The sequence below is a fragment of the Ceratotherium simum genome, chromosome 15 (genome assembly GCF_057802395.1).
Source record: "Ceratotherium simum simum isolate JZ-2026a chromosome 15, ASM5780239v1, whole genome shotgun sequence".
Lineage (NCBI taxonomy): Eukaryota > Metazoa > Chordata > Mammalia > Perissodactyla > Rhinocerotidae > Ceratotherium > Ceratotherium simum.
This window is the reverse complement of record NC_141914.1, coordinates 26,596,925-26,622,465: the sequence shown is the minus strand read 5'-3', so window position 1 is coordinate 26,622,465 and position 25,541 is coordinate 26,596,925. Positions and strand designations below refer to the sequence as shown.

General features: G+C 37.4%; 1 protein-coding gene across 1 annotated transcript in view; it reads left to right on the top strand.

The window, feature by feature from the left end:
* The window catches only part of OSBPL11 (oxysterol binding protein like 11), an 85,403-nt gene that overhangs the window by 14,372 nt on the left and 45,490 nt on the right, over nt 1–25,541 (top strand). The window contains exons 2-5 of the mRNA XM_004424512.3: nt 7,588–7,656; nt 14,525–14,700; nt 15,569–15,648; nt 17,448–17,624. Coding sequence (XP_004424569.1) covers nt 7,588–7,656; nt 14,525–14,700; nt 15,569–15,648; nt 17,448–17,624 — 502 coding nt within the window. The remainder of the gene's footprint in view (nt 1–7,587; nt 7,657–14,524; nt 14,701–15,568; nt 15,649–17,447; nt 17,625–25,541) is intronic.

The window sequence follows — 25,541 nt, the reverse complement described above, 5'->3', positions numbered from 1 at the left end:
AACCTTTTTGTGAGTTTTGGTATTAAAAATGCTTCAACTTCTTACAGTCAAATAAATTTGGTCTAGAAAGATACTCTAGTTTTACCCTGTTCTTATAGCCACCCAGCCCAGTTTGGGGTATGTATAACTTAATTTGGGAAGTAAGGGCTTATAGGAAACACAGTTCTATATCCGAAAAGAGCAGTGTGCATATAGTCACATTGGAAAGTTTTAAAAAATCTAATCCATACCTATTTTTTTTTTAAGATTTTATTTATTTATTTTTCCCCCCAAAGCCCCAGTAGATAGTTGCATGTCATAGCTGCACATTCTTCCAGTTGCTGTATGTGGGACGCGGCCTCAGCATGGCCAGAGAAGCGGCGCGTCGGTGCGCACCCGGGACCCGAACTCTGGGCCGCCAGCAGCAGAGCGCACGCACTCAACCGCCAAGCCACGGGGCCAGCCCTAATCCATACCTATTAATAGGTATAAATAGCTCTGTGCCTGGACCCTCCCACCTATTCAAATAATTGAACATTTAAAAAGTGTTTTGTTTGATTATAAAAATAATATATTAAAATTGGAAAATATGAAACAGGGAGCAAAATAAAACCATCTATAATTCTTCCATCCAGTGATAACCACGGTTGCTATTCTGTGTACCTATGTTCTGGGCATATATTTTATATACTCTATAAAATTTCATAACCTGCAACTTTAGTGATGTTAGTAAGCACTTTCCCATGTTGTTAGAAACTCATAAACATTCAAATTGTTGAATACTACTCTATGACATTTCGTGATCATTCTCCTAATGTCATTCATTTAGCTTGTTTTTCTTCCTTTCTTCTCCATTCATTTCTTTTTTCCTCCAATTTTTATTTTTATTTATTTTTTTACTATTATAAATAGTGCTACAGTGGGTAGGGTTGCATATTATCTTTGTCTACATTTCTAATCATTTGCCTTGGCCTTAGACTGGATATCTAGAAATGAAATTCTTGGGCCAAAGAACGTTAACATTTTTTTTTTTTTAAGATTTTATTTATTTATTTTATTTCCCCCCAAAGCCCCAGTAGATAGTTGTATGTCACAGCTGCACATCCTTCTAGTTGCTGTATGTGGGACGCAGCCTCAGCATGGCCAGAGAAGCGGTGTGTCGGTGCGTGCCAGGGATCCGAACTGGGCCGCCAGCAGCGGAGCACACGCACTTAACCGCTAAGCCACGGGGCCGGCCCAGAACATTAACATTTTTAAGGCTTGTGGCAGGAGGGAGAACCTCTCCCTTGACTGTATACTTTTGGGTATAGATTAAGACGCAGTTGAAATTAGAATTTGTTTTATCTGAGATTTATTTGAGTATACAGGCTGTGAATTTATTATTTTTTTGCAAGCTACTCAGAATTGTGATTTTATAGAAAAATTCTGCTTCTATCTTCCCATTGCTTAATTCATTCAGCAGAGATTTATTGCACACCTGGTATATGCCAGGCTGTACACAAGGTGCTACAAGGAATGCTAGGATGAGTGAGAGGCAGTCACCGCTCTCTGGAAGAGCTTCTACAGCAGAAGGAGGTACACGTGTTGCAGTCACTCCCATCTGTTCGGTTGCTTTTTCCTCAGCTAAGCAGGCTGCTCCCTCGCTTCATCCTGCTATTTCTGTTATCAAGGGAGTGAACGAAAGCTAAGCCTTTCTGGAGGGCAGTTTTTGCCTAATAGAAAGTAGGAATTTTGACCTGTGACTTAACCGGGAACTCCTTTATACTGACTGCAGCTTGCATAAATTCCTGCCTGCAGTTAAATGCCTTAAGGTGCCTGAGACTCATTTCTCTCCCTGGGCTCTGGAGCCCACCTCTCCCTCATTTCCCCTCTATCTTTCCCCTTTACTCTGTTTACTATCTGCCTCCCCTTAGTCACTTAGAGCTACCCTGCCTCAAGGCCACATCCCCTTAACCACTCCTATTTCTCCAGGTCTCTTCAGTTACTGCCAGCTGGCTCTGCCTTCGCCATTCCATTGAACTGTTATCTCTTGGTTGTTAAATTTAAATCGAAATTTCTCAATTTTCGTCTTACTTCACCTTTCAGTAGCATTGAACATTTGTGACTACAAACTTGCTTAAATGACAGTCATGCAGCTGCATAACGACATTTCCGTCAACGACAGACCCCATATATGACAGGGGTCCCATAAGATTAGTACCATATAGTCTAGGTGTGTAGTAGGCTGTACCATCTAGGTTTGTGTAAGTACACTCTATGGTGTTCGCATCACGATAAAATCAACTGAAGATGCATTTCTCAGAGCGAATCCCTGTGGTTAAGCAATGCATGACTGTACTTCTGGTTTTCTTTCTGCTACTCAGTTACTTCTTATTTCCTATCTGCACTCTTCTTGCCTTTAAACTTTTCCTTAAGGTTCTCTTAGACTCTGTCGCATCTCCTGTCATTTTGTAATACTTCCTAGGTGATTTTATATTACTCTCATGGCTTCAAATACCAGTTACATGCTTATATGCTGATTCTTACCAAATCTCTGTGTCTAACCCAAATCATGGTGCCTTACTGGATATCTCCCTGTGTATGTCCCACAGGTCCCTTAAATTCAACCTGTTAAATTGCAACAAATCCAAAACTTCCCCTATGATCCCCATTTCAGTGACAGTGTTCATATGTACATAGTTGTTCCAGCTGGAAATCTGGGTGTTGCCCTTGTCTCTTCTCTCTCACTCTTACTCTCACTCTCAGTCTCTGTCTCAATTCATATCTAATCAGTCATCAAGTCCAGTCATTTCAACCTCAATCACTGTTGAATCGTGTCTTTGTTTAATGAATCACGTGTCTTTAATGAAATACTTTTTTCATTTGTATGACAGCTAACAGCATAGTCCCATTGTGTCTTCTTCAGTAGCAGGAGCCCTTGTCATTGTCTTTTTCTTCAAGGAGATACATTTCTCTTAGATTAGATTATGGATTTGGGATGGAGAGGAATTGCCTTTTTTATTTTCTCATCCTTTCAGTGGATTTTCAGAGTGCTTTGCGTTTAGAAGGTACTGAATAATTGTGTTGAACTGAAATGAAAGGATTTGAAACTGTTCAAAAAGTAGCTTAGGGGTTGGCCCAGTGGCATAGTCGTTAAGTTCGCGGGCTCCACTTTGACAGCTTGGGGTCCACCGGTTCGGATCCTGGGCGCAGACCTACTCACTGCTCATCAAGCCATGCTGAGGTGGTGTCCCACATAGAAGAACTAGAAGGACCTACAACTAGGATATACAACTATGTGCTGGGGCTTTGGGGAGAAAAAAGAAAAAGAGGAAGATTGGTAATAGATGTTAGCTCAGGGCCAATCTTCCTCAAAGAAAAAAAATAAAAGTAGCTTAATTTTAAAAACTTCTACAGACTTATATTCTTTAAGTCTGATAAAGAAAGGTTAAGAAATAAATGTGTTATAGTAATGGAGATTTAAGAATTGAAACAATCATTATCAATATATCTAGGAGGAGATGAGCTCAAACTAAATGTAATACAATATTGTCACTTGGCATGGTTCAGTTAATCAACTATCAACTTCTAGTGCTAATCCCAATTAAATGTTAAGTTTAAAAGATCAGAATATACTCAATTTGTTGAGTGGTGGAGTTGCTGAAGCACTGAAGAAGAAATTAACTTTTTCATAGCTTATTTTTCAGTGTATTAACTTTTTCATAGCTTGTTTTTCAGTGTATTAGCCTTTTGGACCATCATCTCTACTTCATAGAACACAAAAGAGCAGTGTGATATAATCAGACATGTTGTGTGTTCCCACTTTAACAGCTAGATTTTATTCATATTAACAAGTACATTAAAAATCTTCTATAAAAATTCACACATTTTAAACGGGAACAAAGCATGAGGGTTAGAGGTACTACATGATAACTCAGTTATTAGAAGAGAGGAAAGAGTGAACAAAATTGACTCACAGAGCTCTCTGTGCCGGCCACCAGATGGCACAGTCGTTCCACAGCAGCTGGTTGCACTGACTAAAGAAGGGAGAGGGGAAGGATGAGAGGAACAGGACAACCAGCTGTTGCACAGAATAGGGTGTTCTTTTTTTTTTTTTGGCTGAGGAAGATTCATCCTGAGCTGACAGTTGTTCCCAATCTTCCTCTTTTTGCTTGAGGAAGATTTGCCCTGAGCTAACATCTGTGCCAGTCTTCCTCTATTTTGTATGTGGGTTGCCACCATAGCATGGTTGCTGACCAGTGGTGTAGGTCTGCGCCCGGGAACGGAACCAGGGCTGCTGAAGCGGAGCGCCCCAAACTTAACCACTAGGCCATGGGGCCAGCCCAGAATAGGGTGTTCTTAAGTTGATTCTTTGTACCCTGGAGACGTCTGTTAAATGGTAAAAGCAGGCCAGCAGTCTATAATTGCATATCTGAATTTCTAGTTCTTTTGAGGCTGGCTTTATGCTACTATCAAATAAACCATGTTAATATCCCTCTTGTATTTTTTGTGAGGAAGTTAACTCGTTTAGATATAAGCATCAACAAAATATTAATAACATTAAAAATTGAACATAAAACATTACTGTGAAATATGAAGATATACTTTGATGTTATTTAGTGAATGATGCTACTGAAATTGTACTCTTAAAAATTCATTGGTGGCTATTAAATGACTGATATAAATAACTTAGATATGACCAAAATGAGGAATACCTTTATCTAGATGAGACTGAACAAAGTAAAGGAGATGCTGCCTTATCTTTAGTTGCTTTGAAATGAAAATTTTGTTTTTCTCATTTGTAGATAGTACACTTGAGGTTTTACGAAAGATTCTCCCCACAGTTCACATATGCATTTGGGAAGAATATATGTAGTCCTAGAACCAGAAGAATTGAATTACAGTTGAGTTGTAATGTTTTTATTACATGCTAATAGCTATGAAATGACATTTATCTCGTAATGAAGGGTGGTGTAGAAACCTAGATGAAGGGAGAAAACCAAAAAAGGTGAATTATGGAATATTTTGGCACTTTGAGGACATATTTAACTTAGGTTATGTGACACCTTAGGCCTTTTGTGTATTGATGCAGAGTGTAAATAAATAAATAAATAGATATTCAGGTTATAAAGCTACAGGACAGAATGTATAAAGAATAAGGTTTTTTATTGAGATGTAGTTGATATATAACATATTAGTTCCACGTACACAACATAATGATTTGATATTTGTATATATTGTGAAATGATCATCACAATAAGTCTAGTTAACATCCATCACCACACTTAGTTACAAATTTTTTTTCTTGTGATGAGAACTTTTAAGATCTACTCTCTTAGCAACTTTCAAATATACGGTATAGTATTATTAACTATAGTCATCACGCTGTACATTACATCCCCGGGACTTATTTATTTTATAACTGGAAGTTTTTATCTTTTGACCACTTTTGCCCATTTTGCCCACCCCGTCTCTGGCAACCACCCCTCTGTTGTCTGTATCTGTGAGTTCATTTTTTGTTTATTTGTTTTAGATTCCACATGTAAGTGAAGGAATAAGTTTTGAGGACAAGAACAGTTTGGGGAATCTGAGCTGTGTGTTAAATATCTAAAACAGTGGAGGGACTCTTTGGGAAATTATTTTTGGGCAGAGTCCAGGGGCATTGGGATTCCTGTGGCCCCAAAGAGCTTTAAGCCTGAAGACTGGAAAAGATGTGGGAGCCAGACAAGAAAGGTGTCTCTGCTTTTTCAAGTACCAATGGAACTAAAAGAATAGCTTTGCTGTGACCTGGGGCTGGAAGTAGAGGAACTCTAACGAAAACCCAAGGGGCTGGGTTTTTGAAGAATCTTTTCCTATAGATGTGGGCTTTAGAAAATATTGAAATGAGAATCCAACTGGTGCTGTCAGTGTTAATGTGACAGAATAGATATATAATTATCAGAACTTTGGGTTGGGATTTTAGAAGTTGACAATCTTTATCTTCTTGAGATTAGTGACCTTATGAAACCAAAAGGATTTGAGCAGTTTCACTTAATATTAATAAATAGTGTTGCTTGCTAGCCTTAGAAGGGAAGAAAAATACAGAAAAAAAATAACAGTCTCAGTTATGGGATCAGTTCTTTATTTTCAGATTTCATCTTTATTTTCAAGCATTCTGAAGACGTGAAATTTGAAAGGACCCAACACTGAGTTTTTTCCTGAGGCATCTCCCTACTTGCTCTCCTGTAATAGCTACTGGAATCTTATACTCAATTTGGTCGTTTTGTTTGCTGAGAGAGTGTCTTTATCTTCAACTCTTTTCATTTGTCATTCAGATCAATCTGAATTTTTTTTGAACTTTGTTCTGGTGGTTGTGTTAGCTGTCGCTTGCTTTTGCTTTTGACATCCATATTTTAAAGGTTGCCAGTTGACTGACACTTTCAATTTCCTGGATGCTGTTAGCTGAAATTTTACCAGACGTGCTCTGTGATTCAGGGATAGTAGAGAAAACAAATGTTTAATATCCGTTTTATTTTATAGTGTAAATTTAAAACTTTTAGAGTAGAGTAGGTGAGTTTAAAAGGAATTCTTAATGTAAATTATAAAATGAAACATGAAGCTCATATATCAAAAAGATATGTCAATGTAGGTCTAGCTTTAATATCTTTTCATAAGTATAAGGAACCTTAAAATACTAGAAAAGAATTATCAATGAGATATTGCATTTTCTGTGAACCACTATAGCAGAACATTCCTGTAATAAGTGAAAAAAGGGGGCAGGAAGTAGAGAAACTCAATTGTAGTAAGGGCAATGATACGGGTCCCAGATAAAATCTTTCCAGTGGCAAAACTTGTAGTGACCACTTTGCCTCATGCTCTCTGGGGTGGGGGAGCGGTAGTGAGGTGTCACACTCTCATCAAAAACAGGATCTTGGGGCCGGCTTGGTGGTGTAGTGGTTAAGTTCGCGCGCTCTGCTTTGGCGGCCTGGGGTTCCCAGGTTCAGATCCTGGGTGCGCACCTACGCACCACTTATCAAAGCCGTGCTGTGGCACCGTCCCATATAAAGTAGAGGAAGATGGGCACGGATGTTAGCCCGGGGCGGGTCTTCCTCATCAAAAAGAGGAGGATTGGCAACAGATGTTAGCTCAGGGCTAATCTTCCTCAAAAAAATAAAACGCCCCCAAAAAAACCCAGGATCTTCATTTTGTAAGCCCAAAGAATCAGAAGCATAGCATGTCCCACCAGAGGGAGGAGGCACTATTTGATCTAGAGATCTTTCTTGCTTATTCTAGAACCATAAAACTGGATTTTATTTCTTCACCGTTGAATTGTTATAAAATGTTTTTATTTATAATTGTATTTGTAGTATATGTGTTTTATATTTATATAATTTCATATTTATATAATGATTTTATATTTGAAATCTAATAATTTATGGGAGATTACACGCGAAGAAATCTGATAAAATGAAGCTCTATGGGTATGAAATACCTCTATTTGTTAACCAATGAATTTTACTTCTGAAGAAAATTTGAGGCATTTGTAGAAAATTTGTGTGTCTGCCGCTATTTTTAAAACTGGACAGTTAACTTCCTGGGATTTCTTCTGTTTTTCACTGACTTTGGCACTTTCTGATCTTTTTGAAACAGTGATCACATGGAAAATGTGTATGGCTATTTAATGAAGTACACCAACCTTGTCACTGGGTGGCAGTATAGGTAAGTGTGATTATGCTATGTCACCTCACTCTCCTTGGAGGCCAGAAGTGGGGCTTTTTAGGTTCTGATAATTTTTTATTCTGATATTACTTCAGTACAAATATGGCTGGGAAACCTTTTAGAGAAGGATTTACCATGTTTTCTAACAGTCTGATGACTTTCTTTTCCATTTTAGAGGGCAGGAGCGGTTGACATCTGTCCAGATGGCAGCCTCCAAATGCCTCAGAAGTTACCATTTTATTAGGATTAAAATCACTTGTTCACCTGGCTTGGGCTTTTTATACTTGTAGTGGTTAGGCTCTTAGGGTGGTTTGGAGGAGAAATACGTTTGTGTTAGGTGCCTATTTTGTACAGGATTCTCAAAACTTCTCTGAGACCTTGGAGAGTTTAAATAACCAGCCAAGGTCACAAAGGCAATCAGTAAGTAGCAAAGCCAGCTATCTTAAATACTTTGTAGAATTGATAGTTGTAGGGCAGAGGGTTAAACTTTTTTTTTTATTGTGGTAAAATATACATAATGTAAAATTTACCATTTTAACCATTTTTAAGTGTACAGTTCAGTGGCATTAAATACATTCATATTGTTGTACAACCATCACCACCATCCACTCCAGATTTTTTTGCAACTTCTCAAACGGAAACTTGTCACCCATTAAACAATAACTCTACATTTCCGCCTCCCCCCAGTCCTTAGCAACCACTATTCTACTTTCTGTCTCTATGAATTTGACTACTCAGGTACCTCATATAAGTGGAATCATACAATATTTGTCCTTTTGCGACTGGCTTATTTCACTTGGTGTAACGTCCTCAAGGTTCATTCATGTTGTAGCATGTGTCAGAATTCCTTCCTTTTTAAGGCTGAATAATATTCCATTGTATGTATATACCACATTTTGTTGATCCATTCATCTGTCGATGGACGCTTGGGTTACTTCCAGCTTTTAGCTACCGTGAATAATGCTGCTGTGAACATTGATGTACGAATATCTGTTGGAGTCCCTGCTTTCGTTCTTTTTTGTATGTACCCAGAAGTGGAATTGCTGGATCATATGGTAATTCTATGTTTAACTTTTTGAGGAATCTCCATACTGTTTTCCACAGCAGCTGCACCATTTTCATTCCCACCAGCAATGCACAAGCGTTCCAATTTCTCCACATCCTTCCCAACACTTGTTACTTTCTGTTTTTTTTATTGTTATTATTTTTGATAATAGCCATCCTAATGTGTGTTGAGTGGTATCTCATTGTGATTTTTAAACTTTTTTAAACTGATAAAACTAGAATTTGAACCCACATATTTCTGACTCTGTGTTCTTTGCATTAGAACGTGCTGCTGCTCATTCACATGTCATTTGGAGACTTCTGCTTTTGGCCATGTTGGAATAATAGGAGCTGAATTTGCCTTCCTACCTTAAACAACTAGAAAATGGGACGTCATATATGAAAGAATCGTTTTCAGACGTTTTACAGAAAAGTCAAAGCACTGGTGAACATGTGATTGTTTAGAAGAGAAGGCAATTTGAGCCATGTTTAGTAACATTAGAGAATTCAAATAGGAGTGACGTGTGGAAAGTTGGAGATCATATGAGAGGTCAAAGCTGGCTATGAAAACAGGGAATCGTTCCTATTGAAGTAAAAAGGGCAGTTCTCTAGGGTCCCCATCTTTTATTAAAAAAAAATGAGAGAAGTCAAGGGAGCCTTTTCATTTTGCATTTTTCCACCTCAGTTTTTTTTTTTTTTTTTTTTTAAAGATTTTATTTATTTTATTTTTTCCCCCCAAAGCCCCAGTGGATAGTTGTATGTTGTAGCTGCACATCCTTCTAGTTGCTGTATGCGGGACTCGGCCTCAGGATGAACGGAGAAGTGGTGCCTCGATGCGCACCCGGGATCCGAACCCGGGCCACCAGCATCGCAGCGCACGCACTTAACCACCAAGCCACAGGGCCGGCCCACCACCTCAGTTTTTATGTAATTTTTTTTGTGTGTGTGAGGAAGATCAGGCCTGAGCTAACATCTGCCAATCCTCCTCTTTTTTTTGCTGAGGAAGACTGGCCCTGGGCTAACATCCATGCCCATCTTCCTCCACTTTATATGGGACGCCACCACAGCATGGCTCGACCAGCAGTGCGTCAGTGTGTGCCCGGGATCCGAACCGGCGAACCCCCGGCAGCCGTAGCGGAGCACACGCACTTAACCGTTTGCGCCACCGGGCCGGCCCCCAGTTTTTATGTAATTTTTTGAAGGCTTACACGTTTAAGTGACATATAGAATATTAATTTAAAAAAAATTTTATGTCACTTTGCTCTTAGTACTATTCTTTGTTCTCTTTTTTAAAAGGGAACTAGATCAACTATCTTCCTCCAACATTCAACAACTTTCATTCATATAATATTGAATATTACTGAGAAAGTCTCAGAAGTGGAATAGAGCAAGAAAGCTCCAAAACATACCCAAACATGTAAGATTTAGTATATATTAAAGATGGCATTTCAGGTCATGGCAGCCTGAGGCCATGGGAAGAAGGAGCAGGTGTTTGTATCATTGCATAAGGGAGCCTACCGAAAAGATCCATTGGCCACTGATTGTCTAGGGAGCTACCTAACAGATCCAAGCAAACGTTCTAGGATAGGGAGGGGCACTGCCTCTGCCTATATGATCTCTCCAGCTGTGTAAGAGGCCAGTTGTAGTAGCACCAGAAAGTGTAGGGATGAAGACAACCCATTCTGTTTGCTGCTGAGAACACAGGACCTTTTACCAACTTGCCCCGTCAGAGAGGTCTCAGCTTGTCAGCTTGATTGCTGTAGGCCCACTTTAGAAAAAACTTTCATCTTCCTTTTTCTGTCAGCCTGGCTGGAGGTCTTGTGGCACAACAGAGATATGCTGGATCTTCAGCATGGAACATGTAGATTGAATGATAAAAGGGGAACAGAAAGGTTAAGACCTTGTTAAAGGACCTAGGCTTAGTAGCTCAGTTTCTTTGGCACTCCTAGCCACTTTTGTCCATGTGCTGCAGATAAAGTTAAATAACAAAAGCACTGCCCCTGTGCCAGGTATTCAAAACGGTTTCCCTGCAATCCATTTCTATTTTGACTAAGGGCAAGTTAGAGCAGCTTGGAGAAAGCAGCATGGGCATACTCTATAAATAACTACTTGCTTTGGAATGTAGTGCCCTAGGAAGGTACACAACAGCAAGACCCTCTCCTGAACCCGCTTCCCTTCCACTTTCAACTCTAATTCCCAAAGGTGAGATTGCTTCCATTTGGATTAGAAGTTCTGTACACACTCAGCATTAAAGCCCTGGGATGGTCGGAACAAAGCACATGGTTGCCTTTCCATCCAAAATCTTCACTAAAGTTTATTTTTGTCGTGATGAGACATACTTCCAAGTCAGAATATTTTTTAGATTGCGTTTGTTGATAGTTCACTTTAAGTTGTAGGCTGTTCCAAAGATTAGTCATTTCCCCAAATTAGCAGTCTTTGTTATTTTGTAATTGCAAAAAATAATTATTTAACTTTTCTTTTAAAACAATTTTTCTTTAAAACAATTATTTAATTTCTTTTTTTAACAACTTAGGTGACTTTTCTGCATATAAAGATTTATGCTGAATCTTAAATTTCCCTGTCACACTTAGCCTTTGTTTCTACATTTCTTTAGCTTCTTGGTTAGGACAACTTGCTAAAAATACCTCAATGAAGAGTCTGGTACTCTTCTGGGAAAAATAGCTTCGTTGGGTTTCCTCACTGTGTGGATTGTCTCTCTATCCCCAATCTACACATCTTGTAAAATATCTCCATAGAAGGGCTGAGGGAAGAACATTTGGATTAGTCCATGAATAATGAAAGACAGTCCAAAGTGCACTATTATTACCGGTGGATAACCAGCACCATCTTGGTGTTAAAAAGATAATCAGTTATTGGCTCATACTATCGTTTTACCAATCCCTCCTTAGCATTACTTTCTGTATATCAAGGTGAGTGCCTCCATGTTGTAAATTTGTGGGAATGCTTTTGAGATAAAAATATGTGTTCACAGCAAACTTGAGATTTCCCAACATATTATACTCTAAATTTTCTTTGAATTGACTACTTTTAAGAGAAAAGAACAGCCATTTTCCTTTGACTGTTTGAAATGAATTGTTCTTTTTTTTTTTTTTTAAAGATTTTATTTATTTTATTTTTTTCCCCCCAAAGCCCCAGTAGATAGTTGTATGTCACAGCTGCACATCCTTCTAGTTGCTGTATGTGGGACTCGGCCTCAGGATGGACGGAGAAGTGGTGCCTCGATGCACGCCCGGGATCAGAACCCAGGCCTCCAGCATCGCAGTGCGCGCACTTAACCACCAAGCCACAGGGCCGGCCCAGAAATGAATTGTTCTTATTGCTTAGAAGGAGAGATTTCTTTCCTTCCTTCTTTCCTTACTGCCTTATTTTCTGCCTTCCTTGTTTGATCGTTTGTTCTTTTTGTTAACAGCTATGTTGAGATAATGCACAGACCATACAATTTGCCCATTTAAAATGTACAACTTTATAAACCAATGTTACTGCAATAAACAAAAAATTAAAAAAAAAAAAAAAAATGTACAACTCAATGGTTTTTTTTTTTTTTTTCCTTGTTTTTTTTCTTTGGTGAGAAAGGTTGGTCCTGATCTAACATCTGTTGCTAGTCTTCCTCTTTTTGCTTGAGGAAGATTGTCGCTGAGCTAACATTGGTGCCAGTCTCACTCTATTTTGTATATGGGATGCTGCCACAGCATGGCTTGATGAGCGGTGTGTGGGTCCACACCCGGGATCCGAACCTGAGAACCCTGGGCCGCCAAAGTGGAGCACGTGAAATTAACCACTATGCCACAGGGCCAGCCCCTCACTGGTTTTTAGTATATTCAAAAGATTGCATTCTCGCTAACAAACCCCTTCTATTTATTTGATGAATTTTTTGTAGTAGATTCGTGTCTTAGTTTGTTCATGCTGCTGTAACAAAGTACCACAGACTGGGTAGTTTATAAACAACAGAAATTTATTCCTCACAGTTGTGGATATTGGAAGCCCAAGATCATGGTGCCAGCGTGGTCGGGTAAGGGCCCTGTTTCAGATCACAGGCTTCTCATTATATTCTCACGTGGCAGAAAAGGGGCGAGGGAGCTCTCTTGGGCCTCTTTTTCTTAAGGGCACTAATCCCATTCATGAGTGTTCTGCCCTCATGACCTAGTCACTTCCCAAAGTGATTCCGTTAATACCATTACTGTAGGGGTTAGGATTTCACCATATGAATTTTGGGGGTCCACAATCAGACCATAGCACATTCATATGAGCATTTTACTAAGGACAGGTCATATGTTTTAGAAATTTAAGATGTTGTCAGTGCTTATTTTGTGTTAATTCAGATGATCCCTTCAAATCTTTGGGAAAATAAAGATAAATAACTCTTTTAAAAATAGGCAGAAATGTGACAGGCAGTCCACTAAGTAGAGCTACAGTTGGCCAATAAACACATAAAAAGTGTTTAGCTCCTGTAGTAATTAATGAAACAGAAATTTAAAACTCAAAAATATTAAAATTAATATATATTTTTTACCAAAATATGTGAACATAATTTTAAAAATTAGAAGCGTGCTAAAAGATGAATGGGAAAAACAATAGTCCTTTGCTTTCCCATCTCCCTTCTCAGGCAACCACTTTCAACTTCTTTTGCTTGCTTTTCGTCGGTTGTTTTTCTTTCCCTGAAGAAAAGGCTGATTCCGTTCTCTCCCAGTTTGATATGGTTGATATGGTTGCCACGTTTCTTAAGACAATATCTTCTGGGCTGGCCCCGTGGCTTAGTGGTTAAGTGCGTGTGCTCCGCTGCTGGCGGCCCGGGTTTGGATCCCGGGCGTGCACTGACGCACCACTTCTCCGGCCATGCTGAGGCCGCATCCCACGTACAGCAACTAGAAGGATGTGCAGCTGTGACATACAACTATCTACTGGGGCTTTGGGGGGGGAAATAAATAATAATTAAAACAAAAAAAAGACAATATCTTCTAGGAACTTGAACTGGATCAAATTGTCTATCTGGTTCTATTATAGGACACACTAACATGTAGAATGCCAAACTGCTCCAAACCCAAACAGTAATCTTTTGAAATAGAAACTTTTTAGATTTTTTTTAAGAAAAGAGCTATTGCACTCCTTAAATTGCAATCTGAATTAATATATTTCCTGACGTAGTTAATCTAGAACCAAATTAGAACATAAAATGCCTTTCCAAAGTGTATCGTTATTTCATCATTTAGTTTCAAGTTCCTTATGTTTCTGCATCTCCAGTTGCAGCTTTTTCATTTTTAAACAGGACAAGTAATCTTTAGTTGTGACCTATTTAATGATATAGTCACAACATCTTTCTACCTTGATGGTATTCTCATTGTGTATTTCACTGATTAAATCTTCAGTCAGATTCATTTCTTACCTAGCATTTGGTTAATCCCAGAGCTCATGTTTTGATTTCTTTCCAGTGAATTTTAAATAAAAATTCTCACTACCATTCGTCTTTGGGCAGTTTACCCTCCCTGTTAATGAATTCTGAAGAGAAATCTTCCACTGAAAGGATACTATATCTTTGTTTCCTTTTTGCATTATCTGATATGCTTCTTCCCTATTAAATGCCTTGCCCTCAGTTGAAGGTTTTATATCTTTCATTAAACTCATTCAATTTTTCAATAATCTTGACTGCTAGGAAATTCAATCTGGTATTTCCAAGTACATCTTGAAATGATTTTGAATTTTATTTTTTTAATAACAAAAACTCCAAAATGTATGATTGAAATTAGTTTGCTTTAGTTTGACTAGGGGAAATGTTTAAAAATTATGACTTTTTTTTAAATCATTACAGGTTTTTTGTTTTAAACAATGAAGCTGGGCTATTGGAGTACTTTGTGAATGAACAGTCTAGAAATCAAAAACCCAGAGGTACTTTGCAGCTTGCAGGAGCTGTAATATCACCCAGTGATGAGGACTCTCACACCTTCACTGTAAATGCTGCCAGTGGGGAACAGTATAAACTCAGAGGTATGACTGAGATATGAGAGTTAATGGTGTGATTTTTTTCTTCCCATGAGAAGTTGGTGTACTTCCCTGCTTTCATTTGGGTTTTGGAAATAGAAAATACTGTCATTGATGATGTAGACACAATATTCTAAACCTTGGAATTATTTTAAGAATTTATGAAATCTATTTTAATAAATAACTTTTTTCAAGTGGCTAATGAACAAGTCTGTTTAAGATTGACCCCTCTAAAAAATTTGTGTAGATGAAACCCCGATTACTGAGAAATCTGAAAACATAGACTTCTTTAAATGATATATTTTATGTCTGCCATGGATTTTTATTTTACCCCTTTTCTTGATTTGGTTTGCATGTACTCTTTGCAGTTTTCAGTGACTAATGTACATACTCGGGATTTATTAAAATGTTCATATTCGTTCAAATAAAGTATAACTTCTGTTTATATAAATTTAATTTGTATAGAAGTGTGTGTTTTTTTATTTAATTAATACACATAAAGTATAATGGTAGTCCTAATTGAACGTGCTGCTAGAGATCTGAAAGTATTGAGTACACATCAATGCTGAATAAAGGTTATTTCTTTAAATAAGAGCATATTTTTATGAGAAACTTAAGACATGTCAAGTCTCATATACCCACCTAGCTGCATATAATCTATCCTCCTTGTGAAATATCCATACCCAGCTACTGTGTTACCTAACAAAGTTGATGCTTTGGCCTCTTTCCTACCCTTCTCTAGTCAGAGACATTTGCCCCAGGAAGAGGAGAACCAATCCTTGGTTTTCAATGGTCTGTTCTTCATGTTATAGACAATTAATTGTATTCAAAAAATAAATATAAAAGTGAGTAACTCTTAGATACTTTTTATCAGCTACAGATGCTAAAGAGCGACAGCACTGGGTTAGCAGACTTCAGATATGTACACAACATCACACCGAAGCTATTGGCAAGGTATGTGGATTCATATCTGATATTAATGCACAAAAATGGGTAAAGAATTTTTTTTATTTTTTTACATTTTTAAATTGAGATACTATTCACATACCATAAAATTTACCCTTTTAAAGTGGACAATTCTGTGGTTTTTAGTATATTCTCAAGATTGTACAACCATTGGAACTATCTAATTCCCGAACATTTTCGTTACCCCCCAAAAAACCCATAACCATTAGCAGTTACTCCCTATTCTCCCCTTTCCAAGCCCCTTTCTCACACTAATCTATTTTCTCTCTTCATGGATTTGTGTCTTCTGGGCATTTCATATAAATAGAATCATACAATATGTATTTTTTTGTGTTTGGCTCCTTACGCTTAGCAAAATGTTTTCAAAGTTCATCCACGTCATTGCATGTATCTTACTTTATTCCTTTTTATGGCTGAATAATATTTCCATTGTACGGATATACCACATTTTGTTTATCCATTCATCAGTTGATGGACATTTGGGTTGTTTCCATTTTGTGGCTATTATGAATAATATTGCTGTGAACATTTGTGTTCAAGTTTTTATGTGAACATGTGATTTCACTTCTCTAGGTTAAACCTAGGAGTGGAATTACTGGATTATATGGTAATTCTCTATTTAACTTTTTGAGGAACTGCCAAACTGTTTTTCAAAGTGGCCGAACCATTTCACATTCCTTCCAGCAATATATGCGAGTTCCAATTTCTCCACATCCTTGCTAATACTTGTTATTGTCCTTTTTTTTTTTTAATTATAGTCATCCTGGTGGGTGTGAAGTGGAATCTCATTGTGGTTTTGATTTCATTTCTCTAATAGAGACTAACAATGTTGAGCATCTTTTCATGTGCTTAGGGTCATTTATATATCTCCTTTGGAGTGTTTTTTTATTTTTTAAAGTGAAAAGGAAGGTCTCAGTGCTTGAAATCTGAGGTTAAAGATGTCTAAAAACTAATATGTGGGGCCAGCTCCATGGCTTAGCGGTTAAGTGCGCGCGCTCTGATGCTGGCGGCCCGGGTTCGGATCCCGGGCGCGCCCCGGGGCACCGCTTCTCCGTCCAGCGCGAGGCTGAGTCCCACGTACAGCAACTAGAAGGATGTGAACCTATGACATGCAACTATCTGCTGGGGCTTTGGGGGGAAAAAAGTGAATAAATAAAATCTTTAAAAAAAAATAAAAAATAAAAAATAATATGTGGGCAGCATAGTTAAAGGATTCTATACCTAGGTGATAGTTTGACTTTTTTTTAATTATTATTATTCCAAATGTTTTTTCCCCCATAAGTAAATTGTAAAAAGTTCTTTGTGATTTAGGCCTATAGCTTAGCCTTCAGGAAATCCGACATAAAGGCTTTATTCATACTACAAGATTCTAATCATTAGCAGTGATCGGAAAGTATTAGTTTGTTCCAAAGATGCTTACATGTTACATTAGAAAATTTATTATATTGAGTATTGCTGAGTACATTTTTTTGTTTCAATCATAGTGTTTAGAAATCTGAAATTAGAAGTTTCTTGTTATTCTAATATATGTCTAATGTGAAAAAAAATTCTTGACAGCACAAAACTGGGATTAATTTTCTAAATAAATTACCAGTTTACTATGGGATGTGTAAAATACTTAAACTTTGAGTGTCTCAAATTTTATCATCTTTAGAAATGTTCTTGTAGTCAATTCAGAGGTTAATTTTATTTTTAAAACTGTTCATGTGTATGCCTCCAGTGTATGATAGGTTGAGGGTTAGCCTAAATTTTTAAAAAAGGAATGATTTTCTTTGTTTGTTTAATAGAATAATCCTCCTCTGAAATCACGGAGCTTCTCACTAGCATCTAGTGGTAATTCTCCTATATCTCAGAGGAGACCAAGTCAAAATGCCATTTCCTTCTTTAATGTTGGACATTCCAAACTACAATCAATGAGCAAAAGAGCTCCCTTACCTCCAGACCATCTTGTGGAAGTCAGAGAAGTAAGTATGAATTGAAGTCAAGTTAAAATGCATTAAATAATCTTACCTGCTTGGTTTTGTCACAAAAAAACTCTAAATCCTGTTTGTGTCTTCTGGGGTCCTCACTGTTTAAGTCATAAAGACTCCCTAATTATATGTGGTATCCTAAGTTTCCTCAAGTCTGTCAACTAGGTTCTAGGTACACTGTCATTTTTCAAAAGTCTCTATCTTTGATTTCTCGAGTAAAAGTACAGGCTCCTTTTGATGTAAAATTTATGATCAAAAGAATTATTAAGCCTAGTGGGAAGACTATATGACCAAATGAAGGACTACTTTTAAAAAAACTGATATGTATAGAAAATTTCAAACATACACACAAATAGAAGAGTTAAACCCTTGATGTTTCCTTATCTTTCTATTTCCCTCTTTCTCTTTCAAACTGAGTACCAAATAATTCTAGTTAATAAAAGATGCAATTGTTAAATTCTAAATATTCCAGGTATCGTTTGCTGCATTAGATTTGGTAGAGCTCATAGATGTCTATGTAGCGGATTGTGACAATAATAACGTAAATCACACTCAAATGATTCAAGGCAGGAGGCTGGGGAGAATAAGTCCTCTATCAAGTTATTTTGAGTTGTATTTATAGATGAAGAAATTGAGATTAGAAAGATGAAGTAACATGCTTGAGATAAACAGACAATAGCTTTTGATTCAATTTCTAGTCTTGTTATATAAACAAGTGATAATTACAAAGACCCTTTTTCGTAAAACAGTGCGTTTTTAGTATTCACGATGATGGTATTCAGTCTGTAGGTAAATATCAGTGTTTGTGTTTTAAGGAAATCAAGGTACTTCTATATTAATCTAGAGGGAAAGAAAAGGAAACATTAAAAGTGGTTAAGAGGTGAGGCCGGCCCCATGGCCTGCTGGTTAAGCTTGGTGCGCTCTGCTTCAGCGGTCCGGGTTTGCAGGGTTGGATCCCAGGCGCGGACCAGCACCACTCATCAGCCGTGCTGTGGCGGTGACCCACATACAAAATAGAGGAAGATTGGCACAGACGTTAGCTCAGGGCGAATCTTCCTCAGAGAAAAAAAAAGTGGTTAAGAGGGGCCAGCGCTGTGGCTTAGTGGTTAAGTTCAGCGCACTTTGTTTCAGTGGCCCGGGTTCAGTTCCCGGGCATGGACCTACACCACTCGGTGGCGGCCTTGCTATGGCGGCAACCCACATATAAAATCGGGGAAGACTGGCACAGATGTTAGCTCAAGGTGAATCTTCCTCAAACAGAAAGAGGAAGATTGGCAACAGATGTTAGCTCAGGGCGAATCTTCCTCAGCAAAAAAAAAAAAATAAAACGTGGTTAAGATACAAGAGATAGAATAAAGAATAACGTCTAGGGGCAGACTTGTGTCATAGTGTCTTCCTTAACCCTTGAGGAATTTTTGGAACTCCTCAATCCTGGCTAGTGATGACAGTTTGAAGGAGAGCTTCTGAGATGCTGGTAATGTTGTTTCTTGATCTGGGTGTTGGTTACGTGGGTGTGTTTGAATTTCATAAAATTCGTAATGAATTTTATGAAAATTCATTAAGCCTATACACTTGTGATATGTGTACTTTTCTAGCTGTATACTATATGTCATTATACTTCAGTAAAAAATTAAAAATGAGCAAAAAGCATATAGTTGGAAGTTGTCTTGGATTCTGTACGTGCACATTTTCAGGGAAAAGGAACCTTTTCGTATTTGAGATTTTAGCCTCTGCAGAGGTCTCTGCTTGGCTGTGCTTGGGTCTTTGAGACCATTGTCATATCTCTCTTAGCTTCTCTTCTACTGTGAAGACTTTAATCACCTACTTTTCTCTTTCCTGCTCTAATAGTGATTTTCTTATTCTTACTGGTCCAGGGGTAATTTCTCACTGTACCCACACTGTAATGTTTTGTCTTTAAATATACTTTTCATATTATTGTGAAAGCATGTTAATATTTAACATGTAACTCTGGCACATGTGTGTAGAGAGTGTGTGTACCCAAAGTTTCACAACTACCTCTTTGGAAAGGACAGATAGTTACTTATAGAACTGCCTAATTTAATGGCAGCCTCCTTGAATTATGGCTCCAGTAATTATTCTAGGATTTGAGTGGTGTTTGGCAATCTCTGTGCCAGTGCCACTCCTGCACCCACACCTATGCAAAAAAAAATTTTAGCTAAGTGTCTGGTTCTTCACTAGGTTGCCGTTTTTGCTTTTAAGAACACAACAGGTCAAACTATAAAATTATGACTCTATTCCGAACATTTCTGTATTCTAATGGAATAATTCTATTTGTGAAAAAGTAGTCCATTTTGAGTGTTTATACCATCTTTTGTCCTCCAGACAAATATTAAATACTTCCAGAACTGCTTTTTCCTTTAAAAGTTAGCTTATTGCTGATTATTCAAAATCATCATAATCTAGTCTCTAGAGGCATATTGTTTCCTAGTCTTGCTTAGGATGCCATGTGTTTAAGAATCTTGTTTGGTTTTGTGGCTTGGATGTATTTCGTTGTGGGAGCTATAAATGCTTTATGAAAGTAAGGGCGCTTGGGAAGTTTCTGAGCCTTTCCAAAGCAGTTTTATCCAATACGGTGACTGAAAAGATTTGTGTTAAGCTAAAACCAAAGCTAACAGTTTCACAACTTGAGAAAACTTTTTAAAATTTTGGACTAACTTTAAATTTACAGAAAAGTTGCAAAAATAGTACAGGATTTCTGTATAGCCCTCACCTAACTTACCTTATGCCACCATCTTTCATAACTATGGTATAATGACCAAAACCAGGAAATTATATTGATGTAATACTGGTAACTACAGTCCTTATTCAAATTTTGGCAGTTTTTCCACATGTTCTTTTTCTGTTTTAGGATCCTATCCAGGATCCTAGATTGCATTTAGTTCTTACTATTTAGTTTCCTCCAGTCTGTAATTGCTCTTTGGTCTTTCCTTGTTTTCATGACCATAACACCTATAAAGATTATTACTCAGTTATTTTTGTTTAATGTCCCTGAATTTAGATTGGTCTGATGTTTTCTTATGATTTGAATGGAATTATACATTTTTGGAAAGAATACCCCAGAAAAGATGTATCCTCAGTACCTCATATCAAGGAGTTCATGATGTCAATATGAATATTATGTCTTATGTCAATAGTAATATGTCTTATTACTAGTGATGTTGGCCTTGATCACCTGGTCAAGGTAGCTTCTACTGGTTTTCCTTACTCTAAAGTTGCCATCTTTCCCTTATAGTTAAGAAATGTCTTGGGGAGATACTTTGAGACTATGCAAATCCTTTTTCTCCTCAAAGAAATTGAGAGAACTTTTGATGCCAAGCTGACCTGTGGTTCTAGGTAGGAGTTCTCAAGCTTTTTGGTCTTGGAATCCCTTTCCTTCTTAAAAATTATTGAGCACCTCAAAAATTTTTGTTTTATATGGGTTAAATTTACTAATATTTACCTTATTAGAAATTGAAATGGAGATTTAAAAAAATACTTCTTTAGTAATTTATTTTAAAATAAAAATAACCCATTACATGTTAACATAAATAACATATTTTTGTCAACTCTTTTTTTCCAAAAAAAAAATAATTGAAAAGAGTGGATTATTTTACATTTTTTGCAATCTCTTTAATATCTGGCTTGATAGAATGCAGCAGGATTCTCATATATGCTTCTGCACTCAATCTGTTGCGATATGTTGTTTTTGTTGAAATACATGAAAAAATATTTGGCCTCACGCAGATACGTGGTTGGAAAAAAGAGAATATTTTAATAGCCTTTTCAGATAATTGTAGCTATTCTTTGACATTGCATCAAAACTTGACAGGGCTAATTTCTTTAATGTTAGATGCAGTGTGGAATCTAATATATATCATTGAACTTTTCATATTCTGTTACATGAAAATCCATTGGTCTGTCTTGCACTTTGAATGGATCTTTAACCTGTGCATGATTTTGTAAAACCATATATTAGTCATTTGGAAAATAGCAGTTCACAGAGTTATGCAGGTCTTGCAAATGTTGATCCATTTTATCATTATACAATATGAAAAATTCACGTTCCTTAACAGTCTCATCAGTCTCATCCACCAGTCTCTTCAGAAAAAACCTTTCAGTATTGGGAGCTGTCAAGCTTATAGTGACAGATATAGGTTTTCCAAAATTCTAATTTAATTTTAAAGCTTGGACTTTATAATTGGCAACAAGTACTGTCAGTTGTTTTTCTTGACGTGACAAGCTCATTTTGTTTGAGAAAATGTCTACCACATACCACCAAGCCTGAAGAGCCATAGTTTATAGTTTCTAACAGTCATTCTGTCAAGGAAAAACACTCCTGTGTTTCTCCTCTACTCTACTACAATGCTCTGCACTTCTGTACTCTGGACACCAAATGTGTGAGGTTTTTCCCCACACCAAGCAATCTCTAATTCACTGTGGACACCAACTGGGTGTCCTACAGTTTAATTCACTTCTGACACTATTTGCCTGAGATAATGTCAGATCACACAGAACTGCCCCCACGTCAGATGCCAATCACAAGTCCAGGTTATCTCCTGTGCTTCTGACCAACCAGCTATAAATCAGAGGTTTCCATTACCCCTTCCTCAGGTTCAATCATTTGCTAGAACAGCTCACAGAACTCAGGAAAACAGTTTACTTACTATATTACCAGTGTATTATAAAAGAATATAACTCAGGAACAGCCAGATGGAAGAGATGCATAGCACAAGATATGGGAGGAGGGGTGCAGACCTTCCATGCCTTCTCTGGTTGCACCACCCTCCCAGTACCTCCACATGTTCACCAGCCAGAACCTCTCTGAACCTTTTCTTTTTGGGTTTTTATGGAGGCTTCATTACGTAAACGTGGTTGGCCGAATCATTGGCCATTTGATTAATTCAACCTCCAGCCCCTCTTTCCTCCCTAGAGGTTATCGGGTAGGGCTGAAAGTTTTAACCTTCTAATCACAGGGTTGGTTCTCTGGGGCAACCAGCCCCTATCTAGGGACTCTCCAAAAATCACCTCATTAACATAAACTCTAGTGTGGTTGAAAGGAGTTTGCTATGAATAACAAAAGACACATTTCACCTTTATGCTCTGAAGCTATTTCAGGAACAAAACCAAATATTGTAACAAAAGATGCCCCTATGCTCTAACCACTTAGGAAATTACAGTGGTTTTAAGAGCTGTGTGCCAGGAAGGGGTGAGGGGCAGAGACCAAATATATATACAGTAATCTGGTTTTCAGACAAACTAGATGCCATTTAAGTGATGTACTATCACCATATTTGCCATATCTGGCTACTGGTTTTATAGTGTCAGGAACAGTCACTGAACAGTCACTAAAACAGCTTCACAAATCAGTTTTCTATTTCATTGTAAATATATGATCAACTCATTTGTTTGTTTTGGAGAGAACCATAACCAAATTTTAATATTTGTGCTATAATTATATTTTAAAGTTTATTTTTTTTAGCCAAGAATATCACTTCCTTAGGTCTCTTCACTTCTAATATCAGTACTGGCAGGTGGCGTTCTTGGGCCATTTGCGCAAAGAAACATATTTTTTTTCTCTTAAGTGTTATGTTATGGTAGCTGATTATTTATGTTGTGAATATCCTGCTTATAATTTTTTTCCTTTATTAAACTTTTATTGGCTTATTTTATAGAAAAGGACACAAATCATAAGTGTACATCTGTTTTTATTTGTGCTCTCTTAATAGAACAGGTGTTTTTAAGTTAATGAACAGGTGTTTTTAATTTAAATGTAGTCCAATGTTTTAACTGTTTTTCTTATGGTGAGATTAAAAAGTTGCGTTCTCCAGGTTCAAGAAAGAAATTGGAAAGCAGACTCTTGTTTGGCCCTAGATTAAAGCCCCAAGCAAGTAAACGCAGAGCATGTTTAACCAGCTCAAATCAGTTGTTAATATTCCTGCTTCAGTATGCTTACTTCTGAATGTTAAACAGTCCCTAAAGGCCACACTTCCTCTGCTCTGTTACTTTTGTTTGTAAAGTCAGCCCATCTTTGAACGTTGTACTTTGCCAAAGAGCCTACATAAGATTAGCTCTTTGATTTATTCTGTGAGGACAGTTCTCCCTTGCTTGAAAAGTAATAAATTCAGCTTGGTTTCAGATATCCTTGAGGAGTAATCTTTTCCCTCAGCAGTACTAGCACTTATTGTGACTCGTGTAAGAAATCTGACAAGTATAGAAGTTAATGTTCACCCACAACATTGCTAGACGCAGGGGGAAGAGCAGTTATATTTAGGGCCCCTAGACCAGAGAGGGATACAAAAGAGGCCTGAGGTAAGCTTCCCATTTCTAATCACATACCAAGAAGTTCTTGTAAAATGAAGAGATAGGGTGAGTATATAGTTTGTTCTTCAAACTGGAACACGTTCAGACAGAAGGGAGACCCTGTCCATAATTACAGCAGGACCATAAGCATAAACTGGGACTGTCTCTAGAAATCTGGGGCTTATGCCCCAACTAATAATAGAATTTTGTCTACAATTTCTTATCTGGTTTTCTGCTCTGTCCAGTTAGTCATGGAGGTTCTTTTCATTAGACCAGTGGTAAACCTAAGGGATCTGTGTGGCCCCTTCCCTTGGTCTCCATCTCAGTTCTTAATTAACCTTCTAAGCATGTATCCATGTATAAAAGAACCTGACCACAAAGTGTACACCTTGATGTAATTTCTGTGTAACCACCTCCTGGATCAAGAAATTAAATATTATTAGCACCCTAGAAGACGCTCTCATTCCCCCCATCACTACACCCTTCCTCACTATCCTGACTTCTGACACCATGGATTTATTTTGCCTATTCTGAAATTTCTAAAACTGGAATCAAATAGTATGTACTACTTTGAGTATGGCTTCTTTTCAGTCAACATTGTATGTTTGAGATTTACTTATGGTGTCGAGGTTAGCAGTTTCTTTTCATTGCTGCACAGTATTTATTGTATGAATATACCTTAATATTTTTTTTTTGTTCTAGTGTTGAGAGACATTTGAGTTGATGAACATATATACACACATATCTGTTGGTTACACACCCACAAGTGTATAATTGTTGGATCATGAATTATATTTATTGAACTCTAGTAGACACTGCTAAACTGTTTTCCAAAGTGGTTGTACTTATTCATAATTTTGGATTATTGAGAATTAGTCCTAAAATTTATATACAAAAACATTTACACACATACAAAGCATACATATGTATGCATGTATAAATATGTATATATAGATATCTTTATACCCACACTTCATTTAAAATCCTTTTTTTCTGGTAAAGGTGAATGTTTGATCTACTAATACGACATATGTTTTCAGGGGCTATTTCATGTATTACACACTTGATTTGCTTGCTAGGATCATTTTGCATCTCTCTTTCACTAGCCTTCTGATGAACTATATTAAAAATCACCTGGAACAGAGCTTCTGAAAGCTAAAAGAATCTCTCCACTATAAAGTTTCTATGTGAATTAAAACAGTATGCAAAGGATTGGCAATCTGAGAACCTTCTGCTCACAATTGAAAGTAATTTAGCATAATAAATTCAGTTTTCATTTTAAAAAATTGGGTTGCTCGTCAGTCATTGTTATTCCATTGGCTCTGTTAGGAAAAGTGGACAGGGCTCCTCATCAAAGCAGAGTATATTAAATTCTGTTAACCCGAAAAGCTTATATCTAGTATTTGCTCCAAAATCAGCCTAATGGGGCCAGAAGGTTAGATGGGAAAGAGGAAGCAGGTAACCCATCGTGTTCTCAATGTAGGTTCAAATTGAGCCTGGCCAGAGCTGCTGTGAAGCAAGTGGTTGAGAGCCCAGACTGGCAATTAATTTTACTTTTGAATGAAATACTTAATGCTGCTATTAAAGATGATCTGGAATGTTCTTTCTGAT